At 37.2% G+C, this 27696-nt stretch overlaps 1 protein-coding gene across 1 annotated transcript in view; it reads right to left on the reverse strand.

Moving 5' to 3' along the window:
• Positions 1-1933: 1933 nt before the first annotated feature.
• The window catches only part of IL33 (interleukin 33), a 41158-nt gene continuing 15395 nt past the window's right edge, over positions 1934-27696 (reverse strand). Inside the window, exons 2-8 of the mRNA XM_012454526.2 lie at positions 17354-17455; positions 9146-9271; positions 8481-8606; positions 6812-6937; positions 6204-6254; positions 5295-5386; positions 1934-3920 (exon numbers count right to left, since the gene is read on the reverse strand). Coding sequence (XP_012309949.2) covers positions 3720-3920; positions 5295-5386; positions 6204-6254; positions 6812-6937; positions 8481-8606; positions 9146-9271; positions 17354-17444 — 813 coding nt within the window. The 5' untranslated portion in view covers positions 17445-17455 and the 3' untranslated portion in view covers positions 1934-3719. The remainder of the gene's footprint in view (positions 3921-5294; positions 5387-6203; positions 6255-6811; positions 6938-8480; positions 8607-9145; positions 9272-17353; positions 17456-27696) is intronic.

Raw genomic sequence — 27696 nt, forward strand, 5'->3', positions numbered from 1 at the left:
TACCCAGAAACAATGCTTTATCAGCCATCTAGGCATACCTCAATCCAGTCAATCTGACACCTAATATTAACCATCACAGTCATCTTGGCACTTGAGCAGGAAATAATTCATTGATTCTCTCTACCAACTTGCATTCACTTTCTTTTCTTGATTTATTTCCTCAGATTCCTAAGTCTTTATACCCAATCCTGACCACTAAAGGGGTTAAAACAACTGAATTTTCCCCTTTTACTTAAGACCTTCATGAAGAACCTGCCTAACATGTCCTTGAGAATGGATATAAAAATAGATCAGAGTGGGTGTTAGGGCATGGGGATAGGCAATTCAGTTTTATTTCTTTCCCCTGATGACAAACCCACACTAATCTTTCTCACCTTTGTACAACTGTACTGCAGAGTTGGAGTTATAATATATATGGTACATGTTTTAATTTCCATGTGAACAAGGAGGATGGCTTAGGTTTCTTTTGTGCTGTCATGGTGCCTAGCAAAGTCCCGTACATATGGCACCTATCTGATGTATACCTGCTAGAAGATGAAATTTCAGGGCTGTGTATATACTTGAGGGGAGAAGGAGTTTTGGGATGAGCCTACTACTCTAACCCCCACTGAAGTACAGCAATTGAAGATTTCTTTTTTTTAAAATTAACTTTTTTTTACTTTTGTTTTAGTTTTGAAGGTACATGTAAAGGTTTGTTACATAGGTAAACTCATGTCATGGGAGTTTGTTTTACTGGTTATTTCATCACCCAGGAATTAAGCTCAGTACTCAGTTGTTATCTTTTCTGTTCGACTTCCTCCTCCCACCATCCACCCTCAGGTAGACTCCAGTGTCTGTTGTTTCCTTCTTTTTATTCATAAGTTCATAATGACCTCCAGCTCCATCCATATTCCCACAAAAGACATGATCTCGTTCTTTTTTATGACCGCATAGTATTCTAGTGTATATAAGTACCACATTTTCTTTATCCAGTCTGTCTCTGATGGACATTTAGGTTGATTTCATGTCTTTGCTATTGTGAATAGTGCTGCAATGAGCATTTGTATGCACGTGTGTTTATGGTAGAATAATTTGTATTCCTATTCCTCTGAGTATATACCCAGTAATGGGATTGCAGCTGAAGATGTCCATCCATCATGAAATTTCTCAGCACAAGGCACAAAGATTGAAATTATGTTTTAGCTTATTTTGTTCTGCAGAAGTGGAGATTATGAATAAATTGTTTTAGATTTAAATCAAGCTGCTGTTTTTTAATTAGATTGGCAATTTTCTTTCCAAATTACCCCTGAATCTCAACTCTTACTTATTTCTCCCCAATTCTACGTCATTTTACTCATTCAAATAACATTTTCTTGATGATATTTCAAGATATTCAGTAAATACATAAAAGCTAAAGAACATAAATAAAATGAGGAAAAAGTAAGTTTTGGCAAAGTTATCCTTTCTGATACAATGAAATGAATAAATTCTTTCCAGTAATGTGCATTTGGACCATCAAAACACATGCAGGTAAGTGACAAAAATACCACCACACATTTGAATATTTTAATCAAATTACACTGACTGTAATGATGGTGGAAATTATTTTTTTAAAAAGGAAAATTAGAAAATAAATGAGCTGAGTTGAAAGTTATTTTAATAAGGAGTCAGAATTATCAGATCAAGGTTCTGAAGCAGGTACATGTTGGCTGTTTGATCCTGAGTAAAAGTCACTAAACACCTTTGTGTTACCCACTAGGATGGGCACTGACCGTACAAAGGTGAAAAAGACACAATCTCTTCTCTTCAAGCTACTACTTAGTTATGAATCACCAAAATTACCAGGTAATGACCTACTCCGGATACCAACATTGGTAGATTAGAGTATGCTTACTTTCACTTAAGAATTTCAGAATATCGAGCCATCGTATGATAAAATCATTATAGTCTCACATACTTTTGGAAAATATACTTTATTCAAGAATATAAACAATGTAGTAGATATATTTGGCTATTTAATAATCATTTTAGGTTTGTCATACAGAAGCACATATCAATAATGTTTTTCAGAAGGGATACATACTCTGCTTTTATTTTTATCTCTTTGGTAACAATTATTGACAAAACAACGAAGCAAAGATATATTGTTTTACAATTGTAATGCCCGTGTACAGTAATTCTCAGTCTCTTTTAAATTCTACCAGCTCTTACATCTAATAGGTCTCAATAAGTTAGTAATGTAAAAGTACATACTTTCAGAAAAGGTCATACTTCATAAATATTTTATTACTATGTTGGTCATCATAAGTATTAAGTCTAAGAAAAATTATAATAGAAATTGGTAAGACTTTAAAATAAAAGCTATTCCTTTAGTAGTTAAAAATATTATATAGTTGAGTATAAATTTTATTGCTCTGGTGACAGTAAAACACAAAGATGTTTAACAAAAAATATCGCCATTCATAGGCTTATCTAACATTCTGCAACAGACAAAGAAGAATAAAGGTTTTGGCATCCAGAGGTCAGGTGATACAGAAATGAAGTTCAGGGGGTGCAAAAGATATATCAAGGATGTGGTGGTTAAAAGAAATGAAAAGAGACAGACATCAAATGAATATTCCACAATAAGCAGGGTTATCAGGAAGCTGGACAACAGAAAGACTTGTGCACATGGGAAACAAGGATTAGAAGCAACTTTGCCCAATGTGGCAGTGAGTATATCAAAAGACATAGATCCCTGGGAGCCAGGGTCAGAAGGGATGGTAGGCCATGGACATGAGGGACAGTCAGTTACTGAAATTTTAATGTTAATTTGGTGTCTCATCTAGGCTCTGGTAGGTTAGAGGATTTCTGGCCTTACCATGGTAGTTGGATTATATGGCACCTGGATGCTCTAAAACATGTAGTGGCTCAGTAATTTTTTTTTTTAAAGTTTTGGTGTGTTAGGTATTCCCAATAAATGAAATTTTGTGTCTGAACTAAAATTTACTTCACTTCCTAATGTAAGAATGTTTTGCTTAAACTCAATATATAAAAATCAGAATTTAAAAAATTAATTAGAGATGAAGTTATTCACTTTACAAATATTGGATTCATTTTTCTTAATTTTTCAATTATCTTTACTTTTTCACACATTTATGTTACCTGCCTTGGCATGTGGGCCTTTGAAGTTCCATATCCCCTGACAGTAAAGGAGAGCTGATCTGAGTGTTGCCTAAGACATCTACAAAAAGCTTGGTACTTTATTCCAGTTGAAAAACTGATAATTCTATAAAGCATCTGGTCTTCCTTTTACTAGCAGCTCTAGTGTTTGAGCCTATTGTTTGAAACTGGGGGAAATTATTTCTCTAAGTAGCTCTTTAAAATGGATCCCTGCCTACAGAGAGACTTGAACTATGGCTCTTGCTCTCCTCAGTGGTCTTAGTTCTAAATGTGAAGTTCTTTCTGGACTGAAAGTAAAAAAAAGTAAAGTTCAGACGGTATCTCTTTAGAATGTTGACAGTTTCTTCACCAATATCCTATTTAATATACTGATACTTGTATTGAATATGCAGTTTTACAGAGGGAAATTTAAAAAAGGATTAGAAAAAATATTTTTATACATAATAAGGAAAGCATTCCACAGCATGCTAAGCACTCTTCATTTCCCTTAGGTGTCACCTGTCTCTTTCTTTATCTTTCATCCCTTCTCCAGTGGTAGCATTTGGGTACCCAACCCAAGACCCACAAGTTTCCATCAACTAAGTTTTAGAGAGCTTAAACAAGATATTTTCACTACACAAATTCTCAGGACAGTCTACTTTAATCAGAGCAAGATGATTATCCTTTATACCTATAAACACTCCAGGATCAGTCTTGCATTCAAATGAAACACAGTTGTAGGGCATATTATGAAGGATAAAGAAGGCTTGGTCTGGCAGTGGTTTTTCACACTTATGGAGCTGAGGAAACGAGAGAAAGCAATCCATATGTGAATGGGAAGTTCAGAGTCAACTTTACCTATCTGTATTGGAAACTAAAGGGGAATACTTATTTATGACTTGATATTTCTAGCAAGTTTGCTTAGTCAGTAGTGGAGAGAAGAGGGGAGAAGTGAGTAGAGGGGTGGGGGTGGATTTGATCTGATTCACTGACAGTTGATAGAGAGGCAGTATGGATTGGGGTGACTGGATCTGGATGCAGTAGTTCTGGATTTGTACCCTTCTTTTGACGTATACTATCTCTGAAACCTTGGGCATGTTGCTTTATCTCTCAAGCCTCATTTTTTAAGTCTAGCCAGTTTTTTAGATCAGTCAATCCCCAAAATACCTATAGACGTATGAGTAAATATAAATGATTATTATTTTGAGGCACTAAGCTTTGGAATGATTTGTTACACAGCAACATCTGAGCAATACAACTCCTCCATTGTAGAGTTACTGTATTAAATAAAATAATACTTGAGAAACATTTAGCACAATGCTTGCTATATAATAGAGCTCAGTCTAAGTAGCCCTATTATTGAGTAGTTTTACATGCCAAACACTAGATTATATACGCTTAGGAATGTTTTGGTTAGGAAGATGCTGGTTACCATCCACCGTTTATGTTAATAAGGCTTTACATGGCTGTGTTAGTTAGCTTTATAATTTTGTGTATTTATATAATTTATCTTCTATATCATGCTCTTCTGTTTTCTTCCCTGCCTCTACCTTTGGCTTGTTTGTCAAGATAGTTATAATTATACATCATGACCAATATAATAATGCCATTTACTAACTAAAGAAGAGTATGCAATGAATCCTATGTTCAGAATGTAGATGTTAGGTTATTTATAAATCTTGGCACACAGAAATGCTTATGACTTCTCTTAAGCAGGCTCAGAATGGAAAATTTTTTTTGTATTTGTTTAAGAAAATGATATTACACAAAGAAATGTTTTCTAGAGGAACATAGTAGTTCCTAAAGCCAAACAGAAAGGATTTGAGATCATTCTATATAACAGTGCTTCTCAAACTTTAAGGCACATATGAATTTCCCGGAGATTTCTTAAAATGCTGAATCCAATTTATTTCTGGGGGGCCTGGAATCTGGTGTTTCTAACAACCTCCCAGGTGATGCTATACTGCTGGTGGAGAGCAGATTTTCAGTAGTAAAGCCATACATGCCACTTTCCTCCCTTCCTTACCCTAGAAGCAAGTCATTTGTAGTAGGTGATTGTGCTTTATGTACAATGGGATTAAAAAAACTTCTTCTGCAAAATACCCCAACACCCAAATCTAAACCAATGGGTGGAGTCATTCATGACAGTTCCATAATCATATATGTATATTTACCTCCACAGAGTGCTCCTTGTTGTTGGCATGCAACCAGAAGTCTTTTATAGGACTCAGGGCTACCATTAACATCTTACCATCAACACCATCACCTTACAATTAAGAAATTATAAATGATAAAGTTAAGAACTGTAGCTCATCTTTATTTAAATGAATTTAATACCCATTCACTAACAGGTCTCTTAGAAATATTTGAACCCAAATTCAAGAGTCACTCATAAGTAGAGGGTACTTATAAACCAGAGAGAAATTAGTTTTCTTATATGCTTTTTAATTGGAGAATTGTGACCCTAATGGGTACTTCTCTGGGCATCAGCTTTCCTTTCTGCATGTAAAGCCACTCATAGTGTCCCCCAATATTTACTCTTCTTTTGGGATAGTAATAGGACATTCCCCAGCTTGCTTTCTTATGTAAGTATAGTATTACAACTGAGTTCTGACCAATGTGAGATGAGAGGAAGTGTTAGGTGCAACATCTAGGTTGTACCCTTAAAGGGAAATAGAATGCATGCAACTGTTTTTCTCTGTCCTGTTAACTGGGCATTGTCACGTTCCTAAGTACTCTTGAACCACGTAGATGTTGGCAGAACCACAAGATAGAAGGAGATGGTTCCTGGACAACTTGTTGAGCAGAACTCCCATTTCAGCCCTGGTTAAGACAGATAGAAAGTTTTCTCTAGCATAAGCCACTCTTGTTTTGGATCTTATTAAGTGTAGCTAAAACTTTACCCTAACGATTAAGCTGTAAAATGGATGGGAATACATCCTCTGAGAATCTAAGTTTTACCATAAGCTTGGGTTGGAGATAACCTTCTGTGACTATCTTCTTTTCCCATGGGGCATTTTGGATTTATCTTTACCCCATACTTAATATTTCAAGCACTATAGCTACCCAGCCCTCCAAATTACCTGATACATTTGAGGAGCGTTGAGACTCGTAGTAACTCAGTAACACTTTTTCTGAAAGAGAAGGCATAAAATCCCTCTGGTGAGGTACAATTTTATTAAGTTTTTGGTTCTAACACATATATTACATCAGAAAAATCCTCCCCTTTTATTATATATAAATAAAAGCAAAACTTATGTGGTTTTGAGAAAGGTCTCAAAAATGCATGAATATGCTCTGATGAATTCTCCAATATAGTTGTTATTAAAATATTTAAAATATTTTTCATAGTATTGGCATAAAGGTTGGCGATATTATGAAAAACAGAAAGATATAGTGGATAATTTAGAGATAGCAAATACTGTGGTCCCTCTTTCTGTCTTTCACAACAGATACCACATTTCAATGTCAGCGTTCTTCTCTGATGAACCTGACGAAGCTTCTGAATCCTTCTTAACATAGAAGTGGATTCAGGCATCCACTGCCAATGCATTAGAGTTAGCACACAGTGTGACCTATTTGCCATGTCTAACTTAATCTATTGTTTAAAGTTTGGTAGATTTAGTTTTATTAAAATGTTTTACTTTTATTAGTCATTATTACATCATTATAGAAAAAGAAAATATTCTACCTTTTTCTTCATCTTTTTTCAAGTCTGCAACATATATCTCATAACTTTCATCCTCCAAAGCAAAAATAATGGATTGATCATTGTATGTACTTAGAGAAGTAAGGGCTTCTGTAATAGGTGAAATACCTGTTGTTAAGAATTCAAAAACTTGTCAGACACAATTCTTTTGGCAACCTTTTTAAAAAATGCTCAAAAAACATCTTTGCAATTTGAGTTGCATTTTGTATGTCACTGTTGGGTAGATGAAAGCCTTTTGCAGAAGCTTTACATAGCTCAAAATCTGAGATGTGACTCTTGAAAGGGATTAAAGGTACTAGTTTCCTGCATGAAGGCCCTGGGAGGCCATATAACTGTGCTTATGGGAGGGTTTGGTGGGAAAAAGATGATGGAAAGTAACAGACATTGCCTGAGGAAACTTTCACTTTATGACACCCCATGGTCTGAGGACCTTGGTAAAGAAGGGACTGTATTTTGATAGACATGGATATATAAATGTTCATCTATAAAGTATGGAGTTACTCAGAAGTTTCTGACAGTCTTGGAGAATGCAGTATGAGGCCTGTTCTCTCCTCTGGCTAAAAAACAGGGTCACTTAGTGCAGTGCTCCCAACTTTTAAGAAGTGTCAAAATATACGTAGAAAATGATAATATTTTTGTAGCCTGCTGAAGTAAACTGGAGCAGATTTAGAGACTACCTACATGGGACCTGGAAAAAAATATGATACAAAATATTAAGGAGAATGTTACATACTGAATTTGTACATGAACTTCTAAAGTAAATGATTTAGAAATACTTAATGAGAAACTTCAGTGTTGCTTCTGGGAATTTAAGACATTTATAGCAGGAATAATGCTTGAAATGGCAACTGCAAGTTCCAAGTAAAGTTTTTTTTTGTTTGTTTGTTTCTGAGATGGAGTCTCACACTTGTTGGCCAGGCTAGGGTGCCCTGGCATAATCTCGACTCACGGCAATGTTTGCCAGGGTTCAAGTGATTCTCGTGCCTCAGACTCACAAGTAGCTGGGATTACAGGTGCACACCACCATGACTAGCTAATTTTTGTATTTTTAGTAGAGACAAGGTTTTGCCATGTTGGCCAGGCTGGTGTCAAACTCCTGACCTCAGGTTATCCACCCACCTCGGCCTCCCAAAGTGCTGGGATTACAGGCATGAGCCACCACACCTGGCCAAGTTTTTTTAAAATGATGATCTCTTCACTTCTTGATAGTCACCATCAACTTGGGACCTTGTACAAGGACGTGATAAAATTTAAAACCATCTGAACTACTACTTAAAATGTATAAAGTGTTGGAATTTTATTTAAAAATATAATAGTTATTTTCTTTCATGGTCAAACTGTTGAAATTTGGGGGGGGGGAATGCATTTTGTTCCCAAAGGATAATATATTTTCACCAAAACTAATGACTATGAGATTCCAATCCATAGCAACCATTTCACAATAATGATGGAGTGCTAACTAGAGAATGCATGTGCATTATTAGATCAGCTGCCTTGCCTTGTTAGATGGACACATCAGTTGCAAATGGGCAAAAGTTTCTGGTACATGCTAAAGACATAGATATGGGACTGCTACCTGGAGTAGCACTTTCCAGGGTCCTGTGTCATATCTCCCTCCTCACTCCCACATCACCTCTGTAACCAGTCATACCTGGGATACTTGCAGCATGAAGTGCTTTAGTATATTTCTGGACTGCTGATATATCAAAGGCAAAGCACTTCCTGGTAGATTGCTGTTGACAGGCAGTGAGTACCAGATGTTCTTTGTGCTTTCCACCTGCAGACCAGATGGGATTAGGGGTGGACTGTGAATCCCCACTTTGCACAAACATCCCTTTGAAGATTTCCAGTTAAGGCTGCTTGCTGAGAGTAGTGATTGACTGCAGGGCTTTGGCCACCCCATGGTCCAAAGGGATCAATACCTCCTGGTACCCTTATACCTCAGTAGGGCACACTTGTCAGAGATCAGGAGAAAGAAAACTAGCCACCCAGAGTCTCAACACCCAAAAGGCAAACACCATTAACACTTAAACATACTTCTTTTAAATTAAAAAAAAAAAAAACTAAAAATATTGTGAACATATTTACACATAATTTTGTATCTTCTGTTTTCACTTAACATTATAACATAACCATTTCTGTCATGCTATTGAAAATTCTTTATATGCCCTTTTAAAAATAGCTAAAAAGCAGTTCATCATCCTATTTTCCAGAAAGAACCTTGAAGTGAAGAAAAATAATTGCATATTTAAATGTGGGAAGTGAAGGCAAATATACACCTCTCATTATTGCCAGAGAATATACAATTCCTCTTACCTGTTTTCAGTGAAGGTCTTTTGGTGGTTTCTCTCCTAAAGTAACAGGCCTCCTTTTTAATTGTAAGGCCAGAGCGGAGCTTCATAAAGTACACATGGCAAACTTCTTTGGCCTTCTGTTGGGATTCTAAACAATTGAAAAACTTGTGAGACTGTTTCATTACATTCATCTTTATCCTTTTACAAACTCTGAGTGTAGCAGACCAAGAAAGCAAGTACAGGTCCACAGTATCTTATCAGAAACCCTTGGGGCCAGCTGTCTTTCAAAATTCCGAGATTTTTAGATTTTAGAATTGTAATGTAGAACATATAACTATATATACGTAGCATCCCAGAAGGGAGATTAATTTTTTTAATCCCACAATAAAGATTAATTCATTTTATATTGAAACATAGGAAAATTTACACAAAGTGAAATAAAGACCTCATGTTAGTTCACATCAGGAGTTAACTGAGAAACGAGTTTAGGTCATATTTTGCTGCCAAATAAGTTCTGAAAAACTTTAGGTCTTTAGAAAAAAATTTTGGTTTTCAGAATTCCATATGAGGGAGTGTGAACCTATATCCAACATATATCAATCTTTACCTAATTGAGGGGCATCTTTTACTCATACGAAATGTGCAATCTCTTCTCCTTATCTAGAATACACTTTAAATAATTTTGGAGGGATGGCTGAAGTCTACAAAGGTTCTTAGTAATAAAATAACTACCATTTACTAAGTGTCTATAGTGGGCCAAACACTGTGCTAATAATTTTACCCAGAAATTCTTCATCATAATATTACAAGATAGGCATTATTGTCCCAATTTTACAGATGATAATCTGAGGCTCTCAGGAGTCATGACACTTACCCAAGATTACAGGGCTGGTGAGAAGTTGTGACTGAAGTGTGTTTAAAATCAAGCCTATTCTTTCCATTACCATCCACTTACCACCATCTAAGAAAATGCTTACACTACAATTTGAGGGACTAACAAATGCAAATTCAAATTAGTCAAAGTAAAAAAGTTATTATTCAGTAATTGTTTCATTTTGCTAAAGGAAAATCTAAGTCTCAAAAAGAAAATTAAATTTGCTACCTGGAAAATCATAAAAAGCCTTTCAGAATCAGTTAGAAAAGAAAATTGTACCACGAGCCATAGGATCTCAATTTTTAACATTATGTAGTAAATGAATTATCAAGCAATTTATACAATGAAGTCAAATTTCAATTAGTCACAGTAATTCAGAAAATTAATTATTCGTGACTTTGGGATCCATTTTATGAATTAAAAAAAATTCTCCAGATGATTTGCCTTCCTAAAATAATGCTTTTTAAAGATAAATGGAAAACTTTAATTAGCTATTATTTTGAATTATCCACATCTTGCTTCCAATTCAGATGAGTAGGTACTTTAATTATCTGCAACTGATTTAACAAGGGAAGACCACTTAATTATATTTACGTACACTCTGGAACTCTCTACCAATGATTCACAGTTCTGAAATATCAACTGTGGTATCTTGCATTTATACTGTAGCACTTTTACACTTACAAAGATATTTCACAAAGAAAACTAGTGCCAGAGCCAGCATTGTACTTGTTCTCCTGGCAAGTAATTTAACACAATACTGAGTATTGTTAATTTGTTTTCTGCTACTATCACAGAATATCACAGACTTGGTAATTTATAAAGTAAAGAAATGTATTGGCCAGGTGCTGTGCTCACACCTGTAATCCCAGCACTTTGGGAGGCTGAGGCAAGAAGATTGCTTGAGGCCAGGTGTTCAAGACCAGCATGGGCAACAAAAAATTAAGACTCTGTCCCTACAAAAAGTTTTTATTTTTAAATAGCTGGGCATGGTGACCTGCTCCTATAGTCTCAGCAACTTGGGAGGCTGAGATTAAAGGATTGCTTGAGCCTGGGAGTTCGAGGCTGTAGTGAGCTATAATCAGGCACTGCACTCCAGCCTAGGTGACAGAGTGCAACCCTGTCTCTAAAAAAAGAAAAAAAAGAGAGAAATTTATTTCTTACACTTCTAGAGGCAGGCGAATCCAAGAATATTATGCTGGCATCTGGTAAGGATAATCTGATGGTGGAAGGCAGCATTGAGTATGAGAGACAGAGAGGAAATCGGGTGAACTCACTTTTATAACAAGTCTAGTCTCTTGATAACCAAACCATTCCCATGATAACAGCAGTAATCTGTTCATGATGATAGAGTTCTCATGACCTAATACATCTTAAAGATATGACCTCTAAACATTGTTACAATAGTGATTAAATTTTAACATGTGTTTTGGTAGAAACATTCAAACCATAGCAACTATACCACATTGTCTTTTCAGAGCTAAGAGGCATAAGATGATAACTGAAAGCAAGCTCACTCCTTATATTCTTTATATTGTAGTCAGCATCACATGGGAACATGATAGGCATGTCTAATACTGAGTGTGGACTCTGTGGGGAACAGGATATCAGTCTTGGGTAGTTAAAAGTGAGACTCACAATACTGAGGAAGTACTGAGGATATAGAAGCCTTTAGGAGATAAGGAGATAGTTAAAGATAGAGGTGTGGGGATAGCATTTAGTAGGACAAGCACTGGGTATTGTTCAAGGATGGGGGTTACTACATTTGAAGTATTGAAAACACTTTCCATCAGAAGTTTGAAGAACATATGCTTTGGTGTTCTGGGCAGCTGAAAGTGTAAGGGTTGTCTTCTGGAGAGGAAAGTGCAAAGGTGGCACGGGCATGTGGACTCTGCAGGAGAGAGCATTCCACTGGGGTCAAAGAGCCAGCTCAAATGTATGTAAGGGCTGCTACCACTTTCTATGTCTCTATCCTGCCTGCTCCCTGAGGGCAATGGCTTAGTACGAATTTTAAGAAAATTCTCATAGCCAATTTCATCATAACAGCAGCATGAACCCCTCAGGGATTTCTGCTGAGTAAATGGGAAGGGGCCTGGAAATCTTTCCATAATTTTGCTACTCAGAGAACCAGACTAGGGCTGATAGAAATCACAGAGGTGAATCACTCCATGTTTCATTTCTTCCCCAAGCATGGATTTTACCAAGGTCTCTTCTTACTGCTTACTACCCTTAACCTGTCTGTGGCATTGGACTCTCAGGACTACTTCTTTCTTTGAACCCCTCTTTCCTTATGCCAGTTTCCCTAGGTTTCACCAGTTTCCCTAGGTTCTTCTTGTTTCTCTCTGACTAGTGCACCTTGTCTCTTTGTTAGTTATTCTTCTTCTGTCTGCTCATAAATGTTGGTGTTCCTCAGGGTTTTGTCTTTCTCTTCTTCTGTCACTCACCTTTCTTCCTGGGCAATCATGCTTACTCCAATGACTTCGATCACCTTTTTGGAGGCTGATGACTCACCAAACCGTAACTCTATCTTTGGTCTTTTTCCTGAGCTTTCTATCTGTTGTTCTTTCTCCACAAGGCATTTTGACCCAGCTACCTTAAAGCATCACTATCTCTTTCTGTGTATATCTCTCTGAGTTCTGGACATCTCTATCTGGGTGACCTACAGCTACCTAAAATTAAAATATACTGGTCTTAGTCTATTTTCTGTTGCCAAAACAGAATATCATGGACTGGGTAATTTATAAAGAAAAGAGTTTTATTTGGTTTCTGGTTCTAGAGGTTGGGAAATCCAAGATTGAGGGGCTGCATCTGATGAGGGCCTTCTTGTTATGTCATCACATGGTGGGAGGCGTCACATGGTGAGAGATGTCACATGAGACAAAGAAAAGATGGTGACTGAACTTCATCAATTTTATCAGAAACCCAATCCTGCAATAACTAACCCACTCCCCTGACAATGGCATTAATCCATTCATGAGGGCAGAGCCCTTATAATCTAATCACCTCTTAAAGGTCCTACCTCTTAATACTATCACAATGGCAAATTTCAACGTGAGTTTTGGAGGGGATATTCAAACCATGGCAGTACTTATAATAAAAAATTTATCTTTTTCTACCTCGATATATTTCTCCTGAATTACCAATCTTGAAAAATAATATAACTATCTATCATTATCTACCCAATTCTTAAATAAAAAAGCTGAGAATCATTCATTTTTCCTTCTTTCCATTCTTATAATTTATTGAATCTGTCATTAAGTCTTATTGATTTCACCTTCTGAATATATCTGAAATCTAGTCTGTCGTCTCTTTTCTGTTGTCTTAGGTCATGCCTTCATCATTAGTACCCTGGATGAATGTGGTAGACCTCTAATCAGTTTCTGTTTCTACTCTTGCCTCCTCACTTTATCATCACACTTCACCAATGTGATCTCTGTAAAGTAAAAATATTTTATCATTCCTCAGTTCAACATTTTCAGTGATTCCCTACTGTCTACAGGATAAAGTCAGATCTCCTTTAGTATAACAGAAGATCTTCTACGGGTAGACTCACACTAAAGGAGTTGATCTCTACTCAGTTCTAGCCAACTATTGCCATGCAAGCTATGGACCCAGTGTTTCTAGATCTTTGGGTTTTTTGAGAGAAACTATATACATTTAGATTTTCATTAAAAATAAACTAATTTTAAGAAAATTGACTCAATTAGGAACATCAATAACACTATTAAGTCCTAATAAAATACTCCTGCTTGATGGATCTGTCTCAAGGGTCCCATGTTGTGACCTCTGGCTAGATCCATGAGTGAAGGTGGCTGAATTTTTAGGGAAGAGAAAGTGTTGATGGATGTAGGGGAGAGAAAGTAAGAGAAGAGAAAACTCTGACCCTGGGAAGTAGCTTCCTGAAAACTGGGAAGGGACAAGATGTGAGAGAAGCTTTCCTTCAGGTCAAGAAGTCCTGCACCCTGTTGGCATTAGAAGCAAAATGCCCTGGGGGTGACCACACTCATGTGGGACTGACTGGGGGGATACTGGCAGTGGTTGGCTACTGTGTTTTGTGGCATTGTGAACTGTGTCTTGTGTTAGATCCTGGTAGCTCAAGATAAGAGAAGGAATTAAATGTGCTTTCTTGCCTTGTTTCTTGGGATCTTAGAGCAGAAGCTTATTTAGAAAAACAAGATATGACATATCTTGCATTCTGAGTTGAGAAGCGGTTTACACCTGTCATATACCCCAGAGATATCTGTCGAATTTTTCACCAGGATTGTTTAAATAATGACAGTTTTAGTGCAGTAGCTCTATCTCCTCTGCCCCCAGCTGTGGGTTTGCTTTCTATGATTTCAGTTACCCGCAGTGAAATACAGTAAGAAATTTTGAGAGAGACAGCACAGACATTCACATTACTTTCATTACAGCACATTGTTCTAATTGCTCTACTTTTTTAGTAGTTGTTACTGTTAATCTCTTCCTGGGCCTAACTTATAAATTAAACGTTATCATAGTTATGTATCTGTAGGAAGAAACATAGTATATATAGGGTTCAGTACTATCCACAGTTTCAGGCATCTGTTGGCTGTCTTGGTACATATTCCCTGCAAATAAGAGGGGAGTACAATATTAAACTGAGCCAATATTATTGGAAAGAAAGATCTGCTAAGGGACAATTAAAATAATGTGATGTGCACACTGGGGACCTGTTGTGAGGTGGGGAGCTAGGGGAGAGATAGCAGGGGTAGAGGGATTGGGGAGGGATAGCATGAGGAGAAATATCAAATGTAGATGACGGGGGGGATGGATTCAGCAAACCACCATGGCACATGTATACCTATGTTACAAACCAGCACATTCTGCACATGTACCCCAGAACTTAAAGTATAATAAAAAAATGTGATGTGGAGATTATTTGTGTCACTGTGCTCTAAATGGTATAGATAAGTAGTTAGGACCATTGTTCCCTTAAAGGAGGGGTTACATTTTAACTTTTGTATCAATGCCACCAACTCTGGCATAAACTCTAGCCCACTTTCATTCGTCTATAAAGAGCTGGCATTTCCTGAGATACGAAGAAAATGCATTCTTTATTGAGAGGCAATTTAGGGATGTAAAGTCACTGAGTCACTGTTTCTACAGAGAGCATTTTGGCTCAGCTACAAATAAAAGGATTAGTTTAGCTGTGATTTCCTGGTTGTTCAGAAACCATAGTCAAATTAGTGCTTTCTCTGGTCACCAAAGAACAGTGTGGGTGAGCCAGAGCCTCAGGGAAGACAGAATGAGACAGAAATGATATTAACACTGCTTTCTCTTCTAGCCTTAAAGATGTACAGAGAAATGGAAAGGAGCATGAAGGACAAGGATATGCCAGTCCCTCCCACCATCATTCCTTATCCTCCATTTTCTTTCCCATCTGCCAGGACTCCTTTTACTTTATTTTTTGTCACTGCTCCCATATGAAAAACATGATTCTAACATTGAATGCTTCCTGCCAGGTGCAGTGGTTCATGTCTGTAATCCCAGAACTTTGGGAGGCTGAGGCGGGTGGACCAATTGAGGTCAGGAGTTCAAGACCAGCCTGGCCAACATGGTAAAACCCCATCTTGACCAAAAATACAAAAAATTAGCCAGGCATGGTGGTGTGTGCCTGTAATTCCAGCTACTTGGGAGGCTGAGGCAAGAGAATCACTTGAACCTGGGAGGTGGAGGTTTCAGTGAGCTGAGATTGCGCCACTGCACTTTACCCTAGGAGACAAAGTGAGATTATCTCAAAAGAAAAAAAGTAAAAATAAATAAATAAATTTGCATACTTCCTTCCTAGGACAGACAATTTTAAGGATCAAAAAGTTAAACAGCCCTTTAATCTCAGAGCTATAGCTGCCACCTGACTTTATTTACCTTCCATCTTATTACAAACTCTGAGTTTGCAGCTAGATAGACTTGAGCATTATTTGTTGATTCTGCTTTATTTCTGTGGTTTGGCTTTGGTTGGTTTGGTCCCACCAAGTCTCTTGTTGAAATATGATCCCCAATGTTGGAAGTGGGGCCTAGTGAGAGGTATTTGGATCGTGGGGTGGATCCCTCATGAACAGCTTGGTGCCATTCTCACAGTAGTGAATTCTCACTCTTAGTTTGCAAGATGACTGGTTGTTGAAAAAAGACTGGTCCCTCCTCTCCTTTTTCTTCTGCTTCTGTTCTCTCCCTATATGACCTCTGCACATACTGGTTTCCCTTCCCTTTCCATTGTGAGCGGAAGCAGCCTGAAGCCCTCACCAGAAGCAGATGCTAGCACCATGCTTCTTGTACAGCCTGCAGAACTGTAAGCCAAATAAACCCTCTTTTGCCTTTTCCCATTCGCCCAGAGAATAATTGCTGGCAGTGCTTACAACGGCGATGTTTACTCTAAGACAACTTTGCCATGAAAGATCTCTCTTTTATTATTATTTTTACATCTCTCTAGTGTATCAACTTTGGAAACAAAAGACATCTTTCTATTTATAGCATTCTGCTTTTAGCAGTAGTGGTTATTTTCATTCATAAAATATAGTAAATTTTTATTGCTGAAAATGTCAAATCCTAGAAAATGTAGCATTCCTACTTGTGATGTTAACATTTTTGAACAGTTCTTTAACAGTTGTTGGCTGAAATTTCATTTAATGAATCTGCTTTTTCCAAAATAGACAATGCTGATGGTAGTTCTGTTTAGAAATAACTCCAAGAACAGTTTTTATATTCTATTTCTGCACTGAAAATCACATTTGCTTCGGCCTCAAAGAGATATTTATGTAAAATTAAAATAAGCACTGGCAGCAAGCTTTACCTTTTTTTTTTTTTCTAAGTGGGAAAAGGGTTAAATTACCCAGCCTCGGGTATATTTTTATGGCAACACAGATGGGCTGAGATGATTAGTCAAATATCTTCACTTGTTACTCTCTTCATCAGTAGTCACAAGTCAAGACCACATGCCTGATACCACTAAAGGTCTTAATGAATATTTGTTGAATGAAAGTGGATCTGCTTAAAATTTTGCTAGTTTATCAGGGAAAGGTTTTGGGGATTTGGTGGCAGGAGGTATGTGAAACAAGAAATGGTTGATATAAAAGGCTGTATCAAGTTTATCACTAGTCACAGGTTCAGATTATCTTAGCTATTTCTGCCCTGTGATGTGTTAAACATACCAAATTGGTTATATATGGTCTATTTAAAGCCAGTCTGCTGTATTATACCCTTATGTGTCATTCCTTTTGATTTCAGTTCCTGTATTCTTAGTAGATTTTGATAAGATAGCATTATAAACATTGGCATAGTAAAAATTTGATAACAGATAAAAATAGTGTGTAAAACATTCAGAGATACTTAAGTCCTTACTTCCCAGTTTGAAACATAGGGCTTTGCTTGCTGTGTTCTTCCGCTTGGCTGTGGAAATTCTGTTGTTTGAATACTTCGTTTTAGGCTTCATTTTTCAGGCTTCTGTTGGATTAAAATATAACATGAGTTTATTTGTCTCAACTTGAAAACAAATAGAAACAACTGTGGCTAGCTCAGTACCAAATTGGTAACATAACCATGTAGAGGAAATTATTTCAGTAAAGTTTAAACATAGTATTCTTTTTTTTTTTTTTTTTTTAGATGGAGCCTCACTCTGTTGCTGAGGCTGGGGTGCAGTGGTGCAATCTCAGCTCACTGCAACCTCTGCCTCCTGGGTTCAAGCAATTCTTCTGCCTTAGCCACCTGAATAGCTGGTACTACGGGCACGTGCCACCAAGCCAGGGTCATTTTTTTGTATTTTTAGTAGAGACAGGGTTTCACCTTGTTAGCCAGGCTGGTCTCGATCTTCTGAACTCATGATCCACGCACCTTGGCTTCCCAAAGTGCTGGGATTACAGTCATGAGCCACAGGGCCCAGCCCAACATAGTATTCTAACTATGCATTCATGCTAGGATATGGTACTCTGCACTGCATAATGAGGCTTTGGTCAATAGGCTGCATATATAATGGTGGTCTCACAAGATTATAATGGAGCTGATAAATTCTTACCATCTAGTGGTGTTGTAGCCATCGTAACATCCTAGAACAATTCATTACTTGCATGTTTGTGGTGATAGTGGTGTAAAGAAACCCACTGCACTGCCAGTTATATAAAAGTATAGCACATGCAATCATGTGTCATGTATAATACTTGATAACAAGTGACTATGTCACTGGTTTATAATTTGCTATGCTGTACTTTGTATAATTATTGTAGATTATATTCCTTTTACTTATAAAAAAATGTTAATTGTAAAGCAGCTTCAGGCAGGTCTGTCAAAAGATATTCCAAAAGAAGACATTGTTATAGGAAATGACAGCTTCATGCGTGTTATTGCCCCTGAAAAACTTCCGGTAGGTTGAGATATTGAAGTGAAAGACAGTGATATTAATGATCCTGACCCTGTGTAGCCATAGGCTAGTATGTGTGTGTTTGTGTCTTAGATTTTAAGGAAAAAGCTTACAAACTAAAAAATTAAAATTAAAAAAAATTTAAAAATAGATGAAAGCTTATAGAATAAGGATATAAAGGAAGAAATTTTTGTATGACTGTATGATGTTTGTGTTTTAAGCTAAGTGTTATTACAAGAGTCAAAACATTTAAAAAATTAAAAGTTTATAAAGTAAAAAAGTTATAGTAAGGAAAGTTAATGTATTATTTAAAAAAGAAAAAACTTTTAAATAAATTTAGTGTAGCCTAAGTGTACAGTGATCATAAAGTCCATCGTCATGCACAGTAATGACCTGGGCCTTTATGTTCACTCACTGCTCACTCATTGACTCACCTAGACTCATTTCCCAGTCCTGCAAGCTCCATTCATGGTTAAGTGCCCTGTACAAGTGTACCATTTTTTAATCTTCATACCATATTTTTACTTTACTTTCTTTACTTTTTCTGTGTTTAGATATGTTTAGATACACAAATACCGCTGTGTTAGACTTGTCATTTTATAATCTATTCTCTCTGAAGCCTACAACCTGAAGGCTTCCTCTGCAAATAAGAACTTTGGTTTCCACAATCGTTTATTTTAACCCAGACATTCCTTTCTATTGATCCCAGTTGACTGTAGTCTTTTATCCCTTGCTCATCTCCCAGCTGGAACCCTCACCCCATGCTTCAAATTGTCCCACCTTTCTGGACCAAGCAAATGTATTTTTTAAATGTATTTGATTGAAGTCTCATGTCTCCCTAAATGTGTAAAACTAAGCTGCACACCGACCACCTTGGGCATGTGTTCTCAGGACCTCCTGAAGGCTTTGTCGCAGGCCATGGTCACTCATATGTGGCTCAGAATAAATCTCTTCAACTATTTTACAAAGTTTGACTCTTTTTGTAGACAGTGGAAATATTGGTACTGCAATTCTGAGATTGTTTTGTTTTACTTTAGAGGAAATAAGTAGATATGTTACATGGTGTTTGATTGTAAGGGAAAGAAGATACAAACATAAAATAAAAGAAGTCATGAGAAAACCTGTGGAATGTTAAATTTGTGTCAGCAATATCAGTGTGCCCATATCTTAGTTTCTTTTTCTTTTTTTTTTTTTTTGGGGAAGAATGCTTCATTGTGAATGAGTAGCAAGTAGAAAGGATGCTTTCACAGGGATTTTTTTTTTTTTTTTTAAAGAGAAAGAGAGAGAGAATAAGAAGGAGGAAAAAGGAAGAGAAAGAGAGAGAGAGAATGGGGAGGAGGGAGAAGGAAAAGAAAGAGGGAGAGAGAATGGGAGTATTGCTTTCTTGCCCAGGCTAGAATGCAATTCTAGTAATGGGTATTGAAAACCTCTTTTATACTGATAATTATACTTAATGATGTAGTCAGGAAGGAATAAGGGAAGAAGATAACAAACAAACAGCCAACCAATATTTAATTTAAAGCTATGAAATGCTATGCGATTACTGAGGAGTGATTTACTTCCAATTATGTAGTCACCTTTGGAATAGGTGTGAGGTGGTAATGTATGTTTTGTGTATTTGAAGTGGAGAGTTCTATAAATGTTTATTAAGTTTACTTGTTCCGGGTCTGAGTTCAAGTTCTGAATATCCTTGTTAATTTTCTATCTCGTTGATCTATAGAATCGTTAGCTCTTCTTGTTGCATTGATCCTTTTGCCATTATGTAATGTCATTCCTCGCCTCTTTTGATCTTTGTTGCTTTAAAGTCTACTTTATCAGAGGCGAGACTTGCATCTCCTGCTTTTTGTTTATTAGTTTATTTTTGCTCTCTGTTTGATTGGTAAATCTTCCTCCTTCTCTCTGAGTCTTTGTGTATTGTTGCATGTAAGATGGGCCCGGATGCAGCATACCGATGGGTTTTGGCTTTTTATCCAATTAAAATATATATAAGTTTAATACCGGCGTTTGATGCTAGCTGGCTGTTTTGCCCATTAGTTGATGTAAATTTTTTATTGTGTTAAAGTTCTTTGCTTTTTGATATATTTTTGGAAAGGCTGATATTGGTTGTTCCTTTATATGTATAGTGCTTCTTTCAGAAGCTCTTGTAAAGCAGGCCTGGTGGTGGTGAACTCTCTAAGTACTTGTTTGTTCGCAAAAGATTTAATTTTTCCTTCGCTCATAAAGCTTAGTTTGGCTGGATAGGAAATTCTGGGTTGAAAGTTCTTTTCTTTAAGGATGTTAAATATTGGTCCCCACTCTTTTCTGGCTTGTAGGGTTTCTGCTGAGAGATCTGCTGTAAGTCTGATAGGTTTCCCTTTATGGGTAACCTGACCTTTCTCTCTGGCTGCCCTTAGTATTTTCTCCTTCATTTCAACCCTAATAAATCTGGCGATTATGTGCCTTGGGGTTGGTCTTCTTGAAGAATATCTTTGTGGTGTTCTCTGTATTACCTGGAGTTGAATATTACCCTGCCTTGCCAGGTTGGGAAAATTTTCCTGAATGATATCCTGAAGAGTATTTTCCAACTTGGATTCATTCTCTTCATCACATTCAGGTACACCTATCAAACGTAAATTAGGTCTTTTCACATAGTCCCATATTTCCTGGAGACTTTGCTCATTCCTTTTCATCCTTTTTTCTGCATTCTTGTCTTCTCATTTCATTTCACTGAGCTGGTCCTCGACTTCTGATATCCTTCCTTCTGCTTGATCAATTCGACTGTTTAAACTTGTGCATGCTTCGCGAAGTTCTCGTGTTGTGTTTTTCAGGTCCATCAATTCACTTATATTCTTCTCTAAATTGTCCATTCTCGTTAACAGTTCGTCAAACCTTTTTTCAAGGTTCTTAGTTTCTTTGCATTGGGTTAGAACAAGTTCTTTTAATTCACAGAAGTTTCTTATCACCCACGTTTTGAAACCTGCTTCTGTTATTGGAACACACGTGTAATCTATTAAGCCTTGTTTCGTTACTGATGAGGAATTGCAATCCCCTGTAGAGGGAGAGGCATTCTGATTTTGAGTATTCTCTACCTTTTTACGCTGGTTTCTTCCCTTCATTATATATTTGTCCGTCTGTCGTCTTTATAATTACCGACTTTCTAACTGGGTCTCTGACGTCCAACTTGTTGATTCCCTGCGCCGAGATCTGAGCAATCCACTGAGCCGGCCAAAACAGCGGTGTTAAGATTGATGGTGCTTTTCTGCCCAGAATCTCCAGACTCTGCACCAAGAACTGGCGTGCTAAGGCACCAGCAAAACCGCCACGCCGGCCACAAGAGTCGCCCTGGCGACCCGTGGAGCTCCTCCACTGGGAATCTCCTGGTCCGTGAGCAACTAATATTCGTCTGAAAGTGTGGCGTCCTCTCGTTCTTTGCGCTTTCACTGGGAGGTACGTGCCCGAGCTGCTAATCATCAGCCATCTTGGATCTCTCTCCATCTTAGTTTCTTAATACTTTCTCAACTAAAAGGAACCACAGCTCCAGATCTGGGGCTGGTAAAGGAGTGGTGAACATGGAACATCCTGTTGTGTCAGAAAGCAGAGTCACTAATTGTGTCAGAAACATATGCATGAGCCACTGGGAAAGATCTCCTGCTGGTTGAACTTGCTACAATTTGAGAATCAAAAAGAATAATGGTGGTAATTGACTATAAAGCATTTAAAGAAACCCATAAGTTCATAGCGTTTCTCAAGAATTCAATGAAGAGGGAGGGGTCTCCTCATTATAGAAGGAATACTAGAATTGAAACTGGCTTTATTGTCTGGAGTACTACCTGGAGTTCTTGATCTCATGACTGAGGAAATCAAGGAATGCGGACATACCAAGGGTGAGGTTAAAGCAAAAGTTTAATAAACAAAAGAAAGAGAGAAAGCTCTCTGTGGCAGAGAGGGGTCCTGAAAAAGGGTTGCTATTCTATAGTAGAATACAAGGGTTTTTATAAAGGAGCCAGTAGGGAGGGGGTGCTTTATTTACATAAGGTGTGACAAACTGGTTAGGACTAGGTGTGTCATCTGCAGAAGGTGTGAATTCCTGACAACCCCAACCCTTTCCTTCCAGTGTTCATGTGAGCTAGTAGCCTAAGTTACTCCATGTTGTTCGACTTCCCTTACTATGCATGTGTTAGGGGGTAGAATCCTCCATTGTGGGCATGCCTAGCTCAGTGTAAATCCTCTTATCTGTGTAGCTATAGGTATGTTCCAAGCAAGCCCTCCTGAGCAAGCTTCCTTATTTGAGTATATCCAAAGAAGGAATGTGTTCACTGAGGCCCACTGAATGTATATGAAACTTGCTGATAACACAGAAGGCACTCTTTTGCGCTGGAGCTTGCTTCCTTATCTATGTTTGCAGCTTGATCTCTCAGGCTACTCCTTGTTAGAAGAAAAGTTCTGCCAAGGACTTTGCCCTAACTATCTGCCTAGCTGGTTTTTTCCCTCCTTCTCTCTCAGAATTAGACAAATCACTATCTTACAACCCCCAATTTAATACTTGATTCAAGCGAGGAACGTCAATCGATGCAATACCTTGATGATCATGCTGGGTCACTGTGTCATATTGAAAAAACATGGAGTTTTGTTTCATAAATTGCAGAAAATTCCACATTCTCTTGGTATGGTTCTGCAATCGGGCTTCAGCATCAGGTTATGACACTATTGCAGTGGTTTGTGGAGAGAGCAGGACTTTTTCTCTAGGCTTAAACTCTCTGACATTGCCTGAAATTCTATCAATAATCATTGCTTCTTCTTTTTAAGTATTGGCCTCTTGTTTTGCTACATTATAAACAAGCAAACCAAATTATCCCAGCAGTGGTTACAACTTAAATCTCTTACAAACTTCATATGAATAATCTCTTCTAGCAGTTAAAAGAGAAACATTGAGTTCCTGGGTTAGAGGACTCATTAGAAGATAAACTTTATGCACACTTATTTTGTCCCTGGACAAACCTCTGGAGGCTGAAACTCCAAATGATCTTGTCTAGGTAGAACTGCTATAACCATATGTGCATGCTACCTGTTTACATCCAGCCCCATGTGCAAAATCCTCAATGGTCAGCCAGTTGAAGACTACCTATTCTGCCCCTCAATCTTACCATGGGAGTAAATGTTGTACTCCCACAGCTTAAGTACTTCACATTAACCCTTATTTTCTTCCTTGGATTCTCCCACCTTTGTTGATCAAGAATGCTTAGAAGCAGAGGATCTACATATCATTTTACTGAGTCCCTAACTTTACAGAGGAGTAGACTGAAACTCTGAAGATTAAGTGCCTTGCCTAGGATTATGAAACAGAACCAGAAACAGAATCTAGCCTCCTGATTTCCATCTTGATGCCAGTACTTTCCTATCCTGTCTCCCTCCATTATTTCTCCCTTTTCTCCTCAAAATAGGAAAAAAATAATCACAACTGTGAATTTAACTCCAAACACTCAGCCTTTCTTATACACAAAGCAATTGTCCAACTTATTTGAAATAATAAATTTCTCTATATGGTAGTTAATTTGCAATCACACATTTGGAATAATAAGATAGGGAACCTAATTGTAGTTACATTTTAACTTGTACATAAAATAGTTTATATAGTACCCTACACACAGTAGATAATGAAGTAACACTTTACTAACGTAAAAATTACATTGCTGTGATGTTGTTTGTTTTCTCTTTTACCCAAGGATACTTATATCCTAGAAAAAAACAATTCTTCATCATTAAAAAAAGTTATTTTTTCTTTTTTATAATCTTAGAATATTTTAATAAAAAGTTACATTTTCAAATAAATATAGGAAATGTTCCAGTCTACATCCTGTCTCTTGGAGAGTCAGACTCATGTTAGCATAGAAAAGGTGTTGATTGTCCTTTATTGAAGAATCATGGGTACCTTTGTTTAGTTAATTGTTTTCAGTAGTTATTTGATCTCATAACCTTTTTCTCCCCTCTTATCACCCTCATGGACTAGTTTGAGAGGATGCACTTGGAAGAACTTTGCCATAAACCAGTATTAGCTTGCATAATTGAGCAAGATAGAGAAACTGAAAATACCACAATTACAATGAAGTCACTGGCACAGAGAAAGTCAACACCCTTTATAGAAGCACATGATAAGTTAAAAGCATAGTCAGGGAATATTTTCAAATCCTATTCTGAAAAAGTATTTTCTTCAAATAACCTGCAAATTCTTTGCCTTGATCACTCTCTTCACCATTTTTTTTAGACAAAAATTTACTCAATACTCTCCTGTTTTTACATCAGAAATATTTCAGAGCATATGGCAATATAAACATTACTGGTTCTTTTTTGCTGCTATTCTCAGTGACACACAGTAAATGTCCCAGCACACTGGTTATGATACTCACCTAAGTTACAAAGTGCTAATCTCAGATGATGTGGTTTCCTGTAGTCAGCAATTGTAGTAGTTAAGGCAGTTACATCCCAGTTCTACTTATATAGACACACACACATGGATTACGCAACATTGCATGACAGCATTTGATGTATGAGGCAATGTAGATGGAGCTAGTTAAATGCATTAGAACATGTGGGAGCTTGTATTCTTCCTACTGTCAGATCCTAAACAGGAATTATTTTTGCTATAACACTTTCATTTCATTTCATTTTGAGACAGAGTCTCGCTCTGCTGCCAGGCTGGAGTCCAGTGGCACGATCTCAGCTCACTGCAACCTCTGCCCTCTAGATTCAAGCAATTCTTCTGCCTCAGCTTCCCAAGTACTGGGAATACAGGTATGCGACACCACACCCAGATAATTTTTTTGTATTTTTAGTAGAGATGGGGTTTCGCCATGTTGGCCAGGCTGGTCTTGAACTCCTGACCTCAAGTGATCCTCTTGCCTCAGACTCCCAAAGTGCTGGGATTACAAGTGTGAGTCACCACACCTGACCTAGCTGTAGCACTTTCAAAGAGTTATAGTTAATCATTCACTTTTATAAAATCTCTACAATATAGACTCTAGGTAGTGTTTATTGTATAATACATAATATAGAAGGACACAGATTGTTCAATTTCCTTTCTCTTTTCTAAAGAAAGTAGAAAATGTTTTAAGTAATTATTTTCTGATTATAGAAAGGATATATGTACACTTAGAAAATATGTAAATGACAGGAAAGTGTATGTGTTGTAGATCCTGTCATTCTTTTCCTAAGAAGTTATACACTTCTCTTTTATTTAAAAAATAGAATCATTCTGCAAATACAACTTTTTCCATTTTCTAATTAACACTATATTATAAATATTTCCACATATTAGAAACATTCTTTACAAGTAACATTATAAATAGAATTCAATCATAGAAATATATCTTAACCAGTCTTTTATTGATTAACACTGGCTGTTTCCAGATTTTGTTTTTGTTTTCTAATATTGTCAGTGTTGCAATATTAGTTTTCTAATATTGATAGTTGTGTGTGTGTGTGTGTGTGTGTGTGTGTGTGTGTAGGGGTGTGGGTATGTATTGTGATTCTTTGAAAATCTTTATAAGTTCATTGGTAGCATAAACTCCTAGTAGTGCAATTGCTGAATCAGAGGGTACATGTATCTTATATATTGACAGATATTAATGAATTGACTTCCAAAAACTTGTATTAATTTACAGTTTCATCAACAATCCAGGTGAGTGCCTTTTTCTCCATCCTCCTAGCAACAATGAGTGTCATTACCTTTGAAACATTTGCCTTTCTAAAGAGTGTAAACTATCTTACAGTTTCGAATTATATTTATTTTATTTAGTGGGACTGAGCAACTTTTAAAAAATTATGTATTATCAATTTCTATAAATTATTGATTTTTAAGAACTGTTATGTAAACTAAGAAATTAGACCCTGTCTGTGATATGTGTTACAGCTTTTTCCCCCATGTCATTTATGTTTAGATTTTGCTAATGGCATTTTTTGGCCATACATAAGTTTCCAAATATTATGTGGTAAAATATAATCAATGTTTTCTTTTAGAACTTCTGGTTTTGTGTTCTGCTTTAAAATACCTTTCCTCTTTTAAGATTATAAATTTTACTTATGATATTATCTAAAACTTCATTGTTCAATATTTTATATATAAATCTTTGACTCACTATTACTTGTGGTATAAAGAATAAGTTAGGGCTGGGCGTGTGTCTCATGCCTGTAATCCCAGTGCATTAGGAGGCCTAGGCAGGAGGACCACTTGAAGCTAGGAGTTCAAGACCAGCCTGGGCAACATAAAGAGACCCTGTCTCTACAGAAAAAATTTTTTAAAACTTAGCTGGGCTTGGTGGTGTGCACCTGCTCTCTTAGCTACTTGGGAGACTGAGGTGGGAGGATCACCTGAGCCCAGGAGTTTAAAGTTGTAGTGAGCTCTGATAGCACTATACTCCAGTCTGGACCACAGAATGAGACCCTGTCTCTAAAAGTGAAAAAATAAAAATAATGAAAAAGAATACATTTGGGATTTTTTTTCTCCCAAATACATTTGAAATTCACTTCAGACAAAGTGAAGTTTCATATTATGTTGAGACCAGTACGCAGAGGGCTATGACGCTACAATAAGGAGTTTTATCCTGTGGACAACACGAATCTTGAAAGTTTCTAAAGCAAAAGAGAAGCATCTTCTAGATTGTGTTTTATGAATTTAATTTTATGTCTGTGTGAAGCACCATCTGAAGGAAGGAAAGAAGGGAGAGGGAGGAGAAAAGACCCCTTAGGAGTCCAATTAAAATAGCCCAGTCAAAAAGCAGTGAGGACCTAGTGAGGGCAACGTTAATAAGACTAATGAGGAAGGGATGAGAATGATGACTGCTACGGGCACTTCATAGAGTCCTTGCAGGTTGGTGTGAGTAAGGGCCCTAGAGATTCCGGTTCTAGTTCCACTAAGTTATGCAGTTACCAAATGGCTGAGTCAGGATTAAAACCCAAGTCTCACTCCCAGTTTAGAGGCATGTCTATCACAATACCTCCTCAGCTCTTTCTGGATCTGGGTGTACCTGCTGTGGACTGGGAAAGAGGGGAAACAGGGTGGTGAAGGGAAGTGACATAATTCCAGTGGTTAATAATAGGGAACTCAGGTGGGGAGGGACAGGGAATGAGGTTGATGTGGAGCAGATGGAGTTTGAGGTACTTGAGGAACAGTTATATGGACAATTCAGCAGGGAGTGGGAACTGGATGGCCAGAGGCCAAAATTACCATGTGGTATTTGTGAAGGCATGACAGTTGATTGTGAGGGAGTGAATGAGATTGTCTTGGCTGAGTGTGGAGCAGGAAGAGAAAGCTGTGAGAAGATTAAACTCTGGGATATCTTACATGTAAGGAGAAAGA

Source organism: Aotus nancymaae, unplaced genomic scaffold (genome assembly GCF_030222135.1).
Source record: "Aotus nancymaae isolate 86718 unplaced genomic scaffold, 86718_ANA_hifiasm-v0.15.2.pri h1tg000041l, whole genome shotgun sequence".
Taxonomy (NCBI): domain Eukaryota; kingdom Metazoa; phylum Chordata; class Mammalia; order Primates; family Aotidae; genus Aotus; species Aotus nancymaae.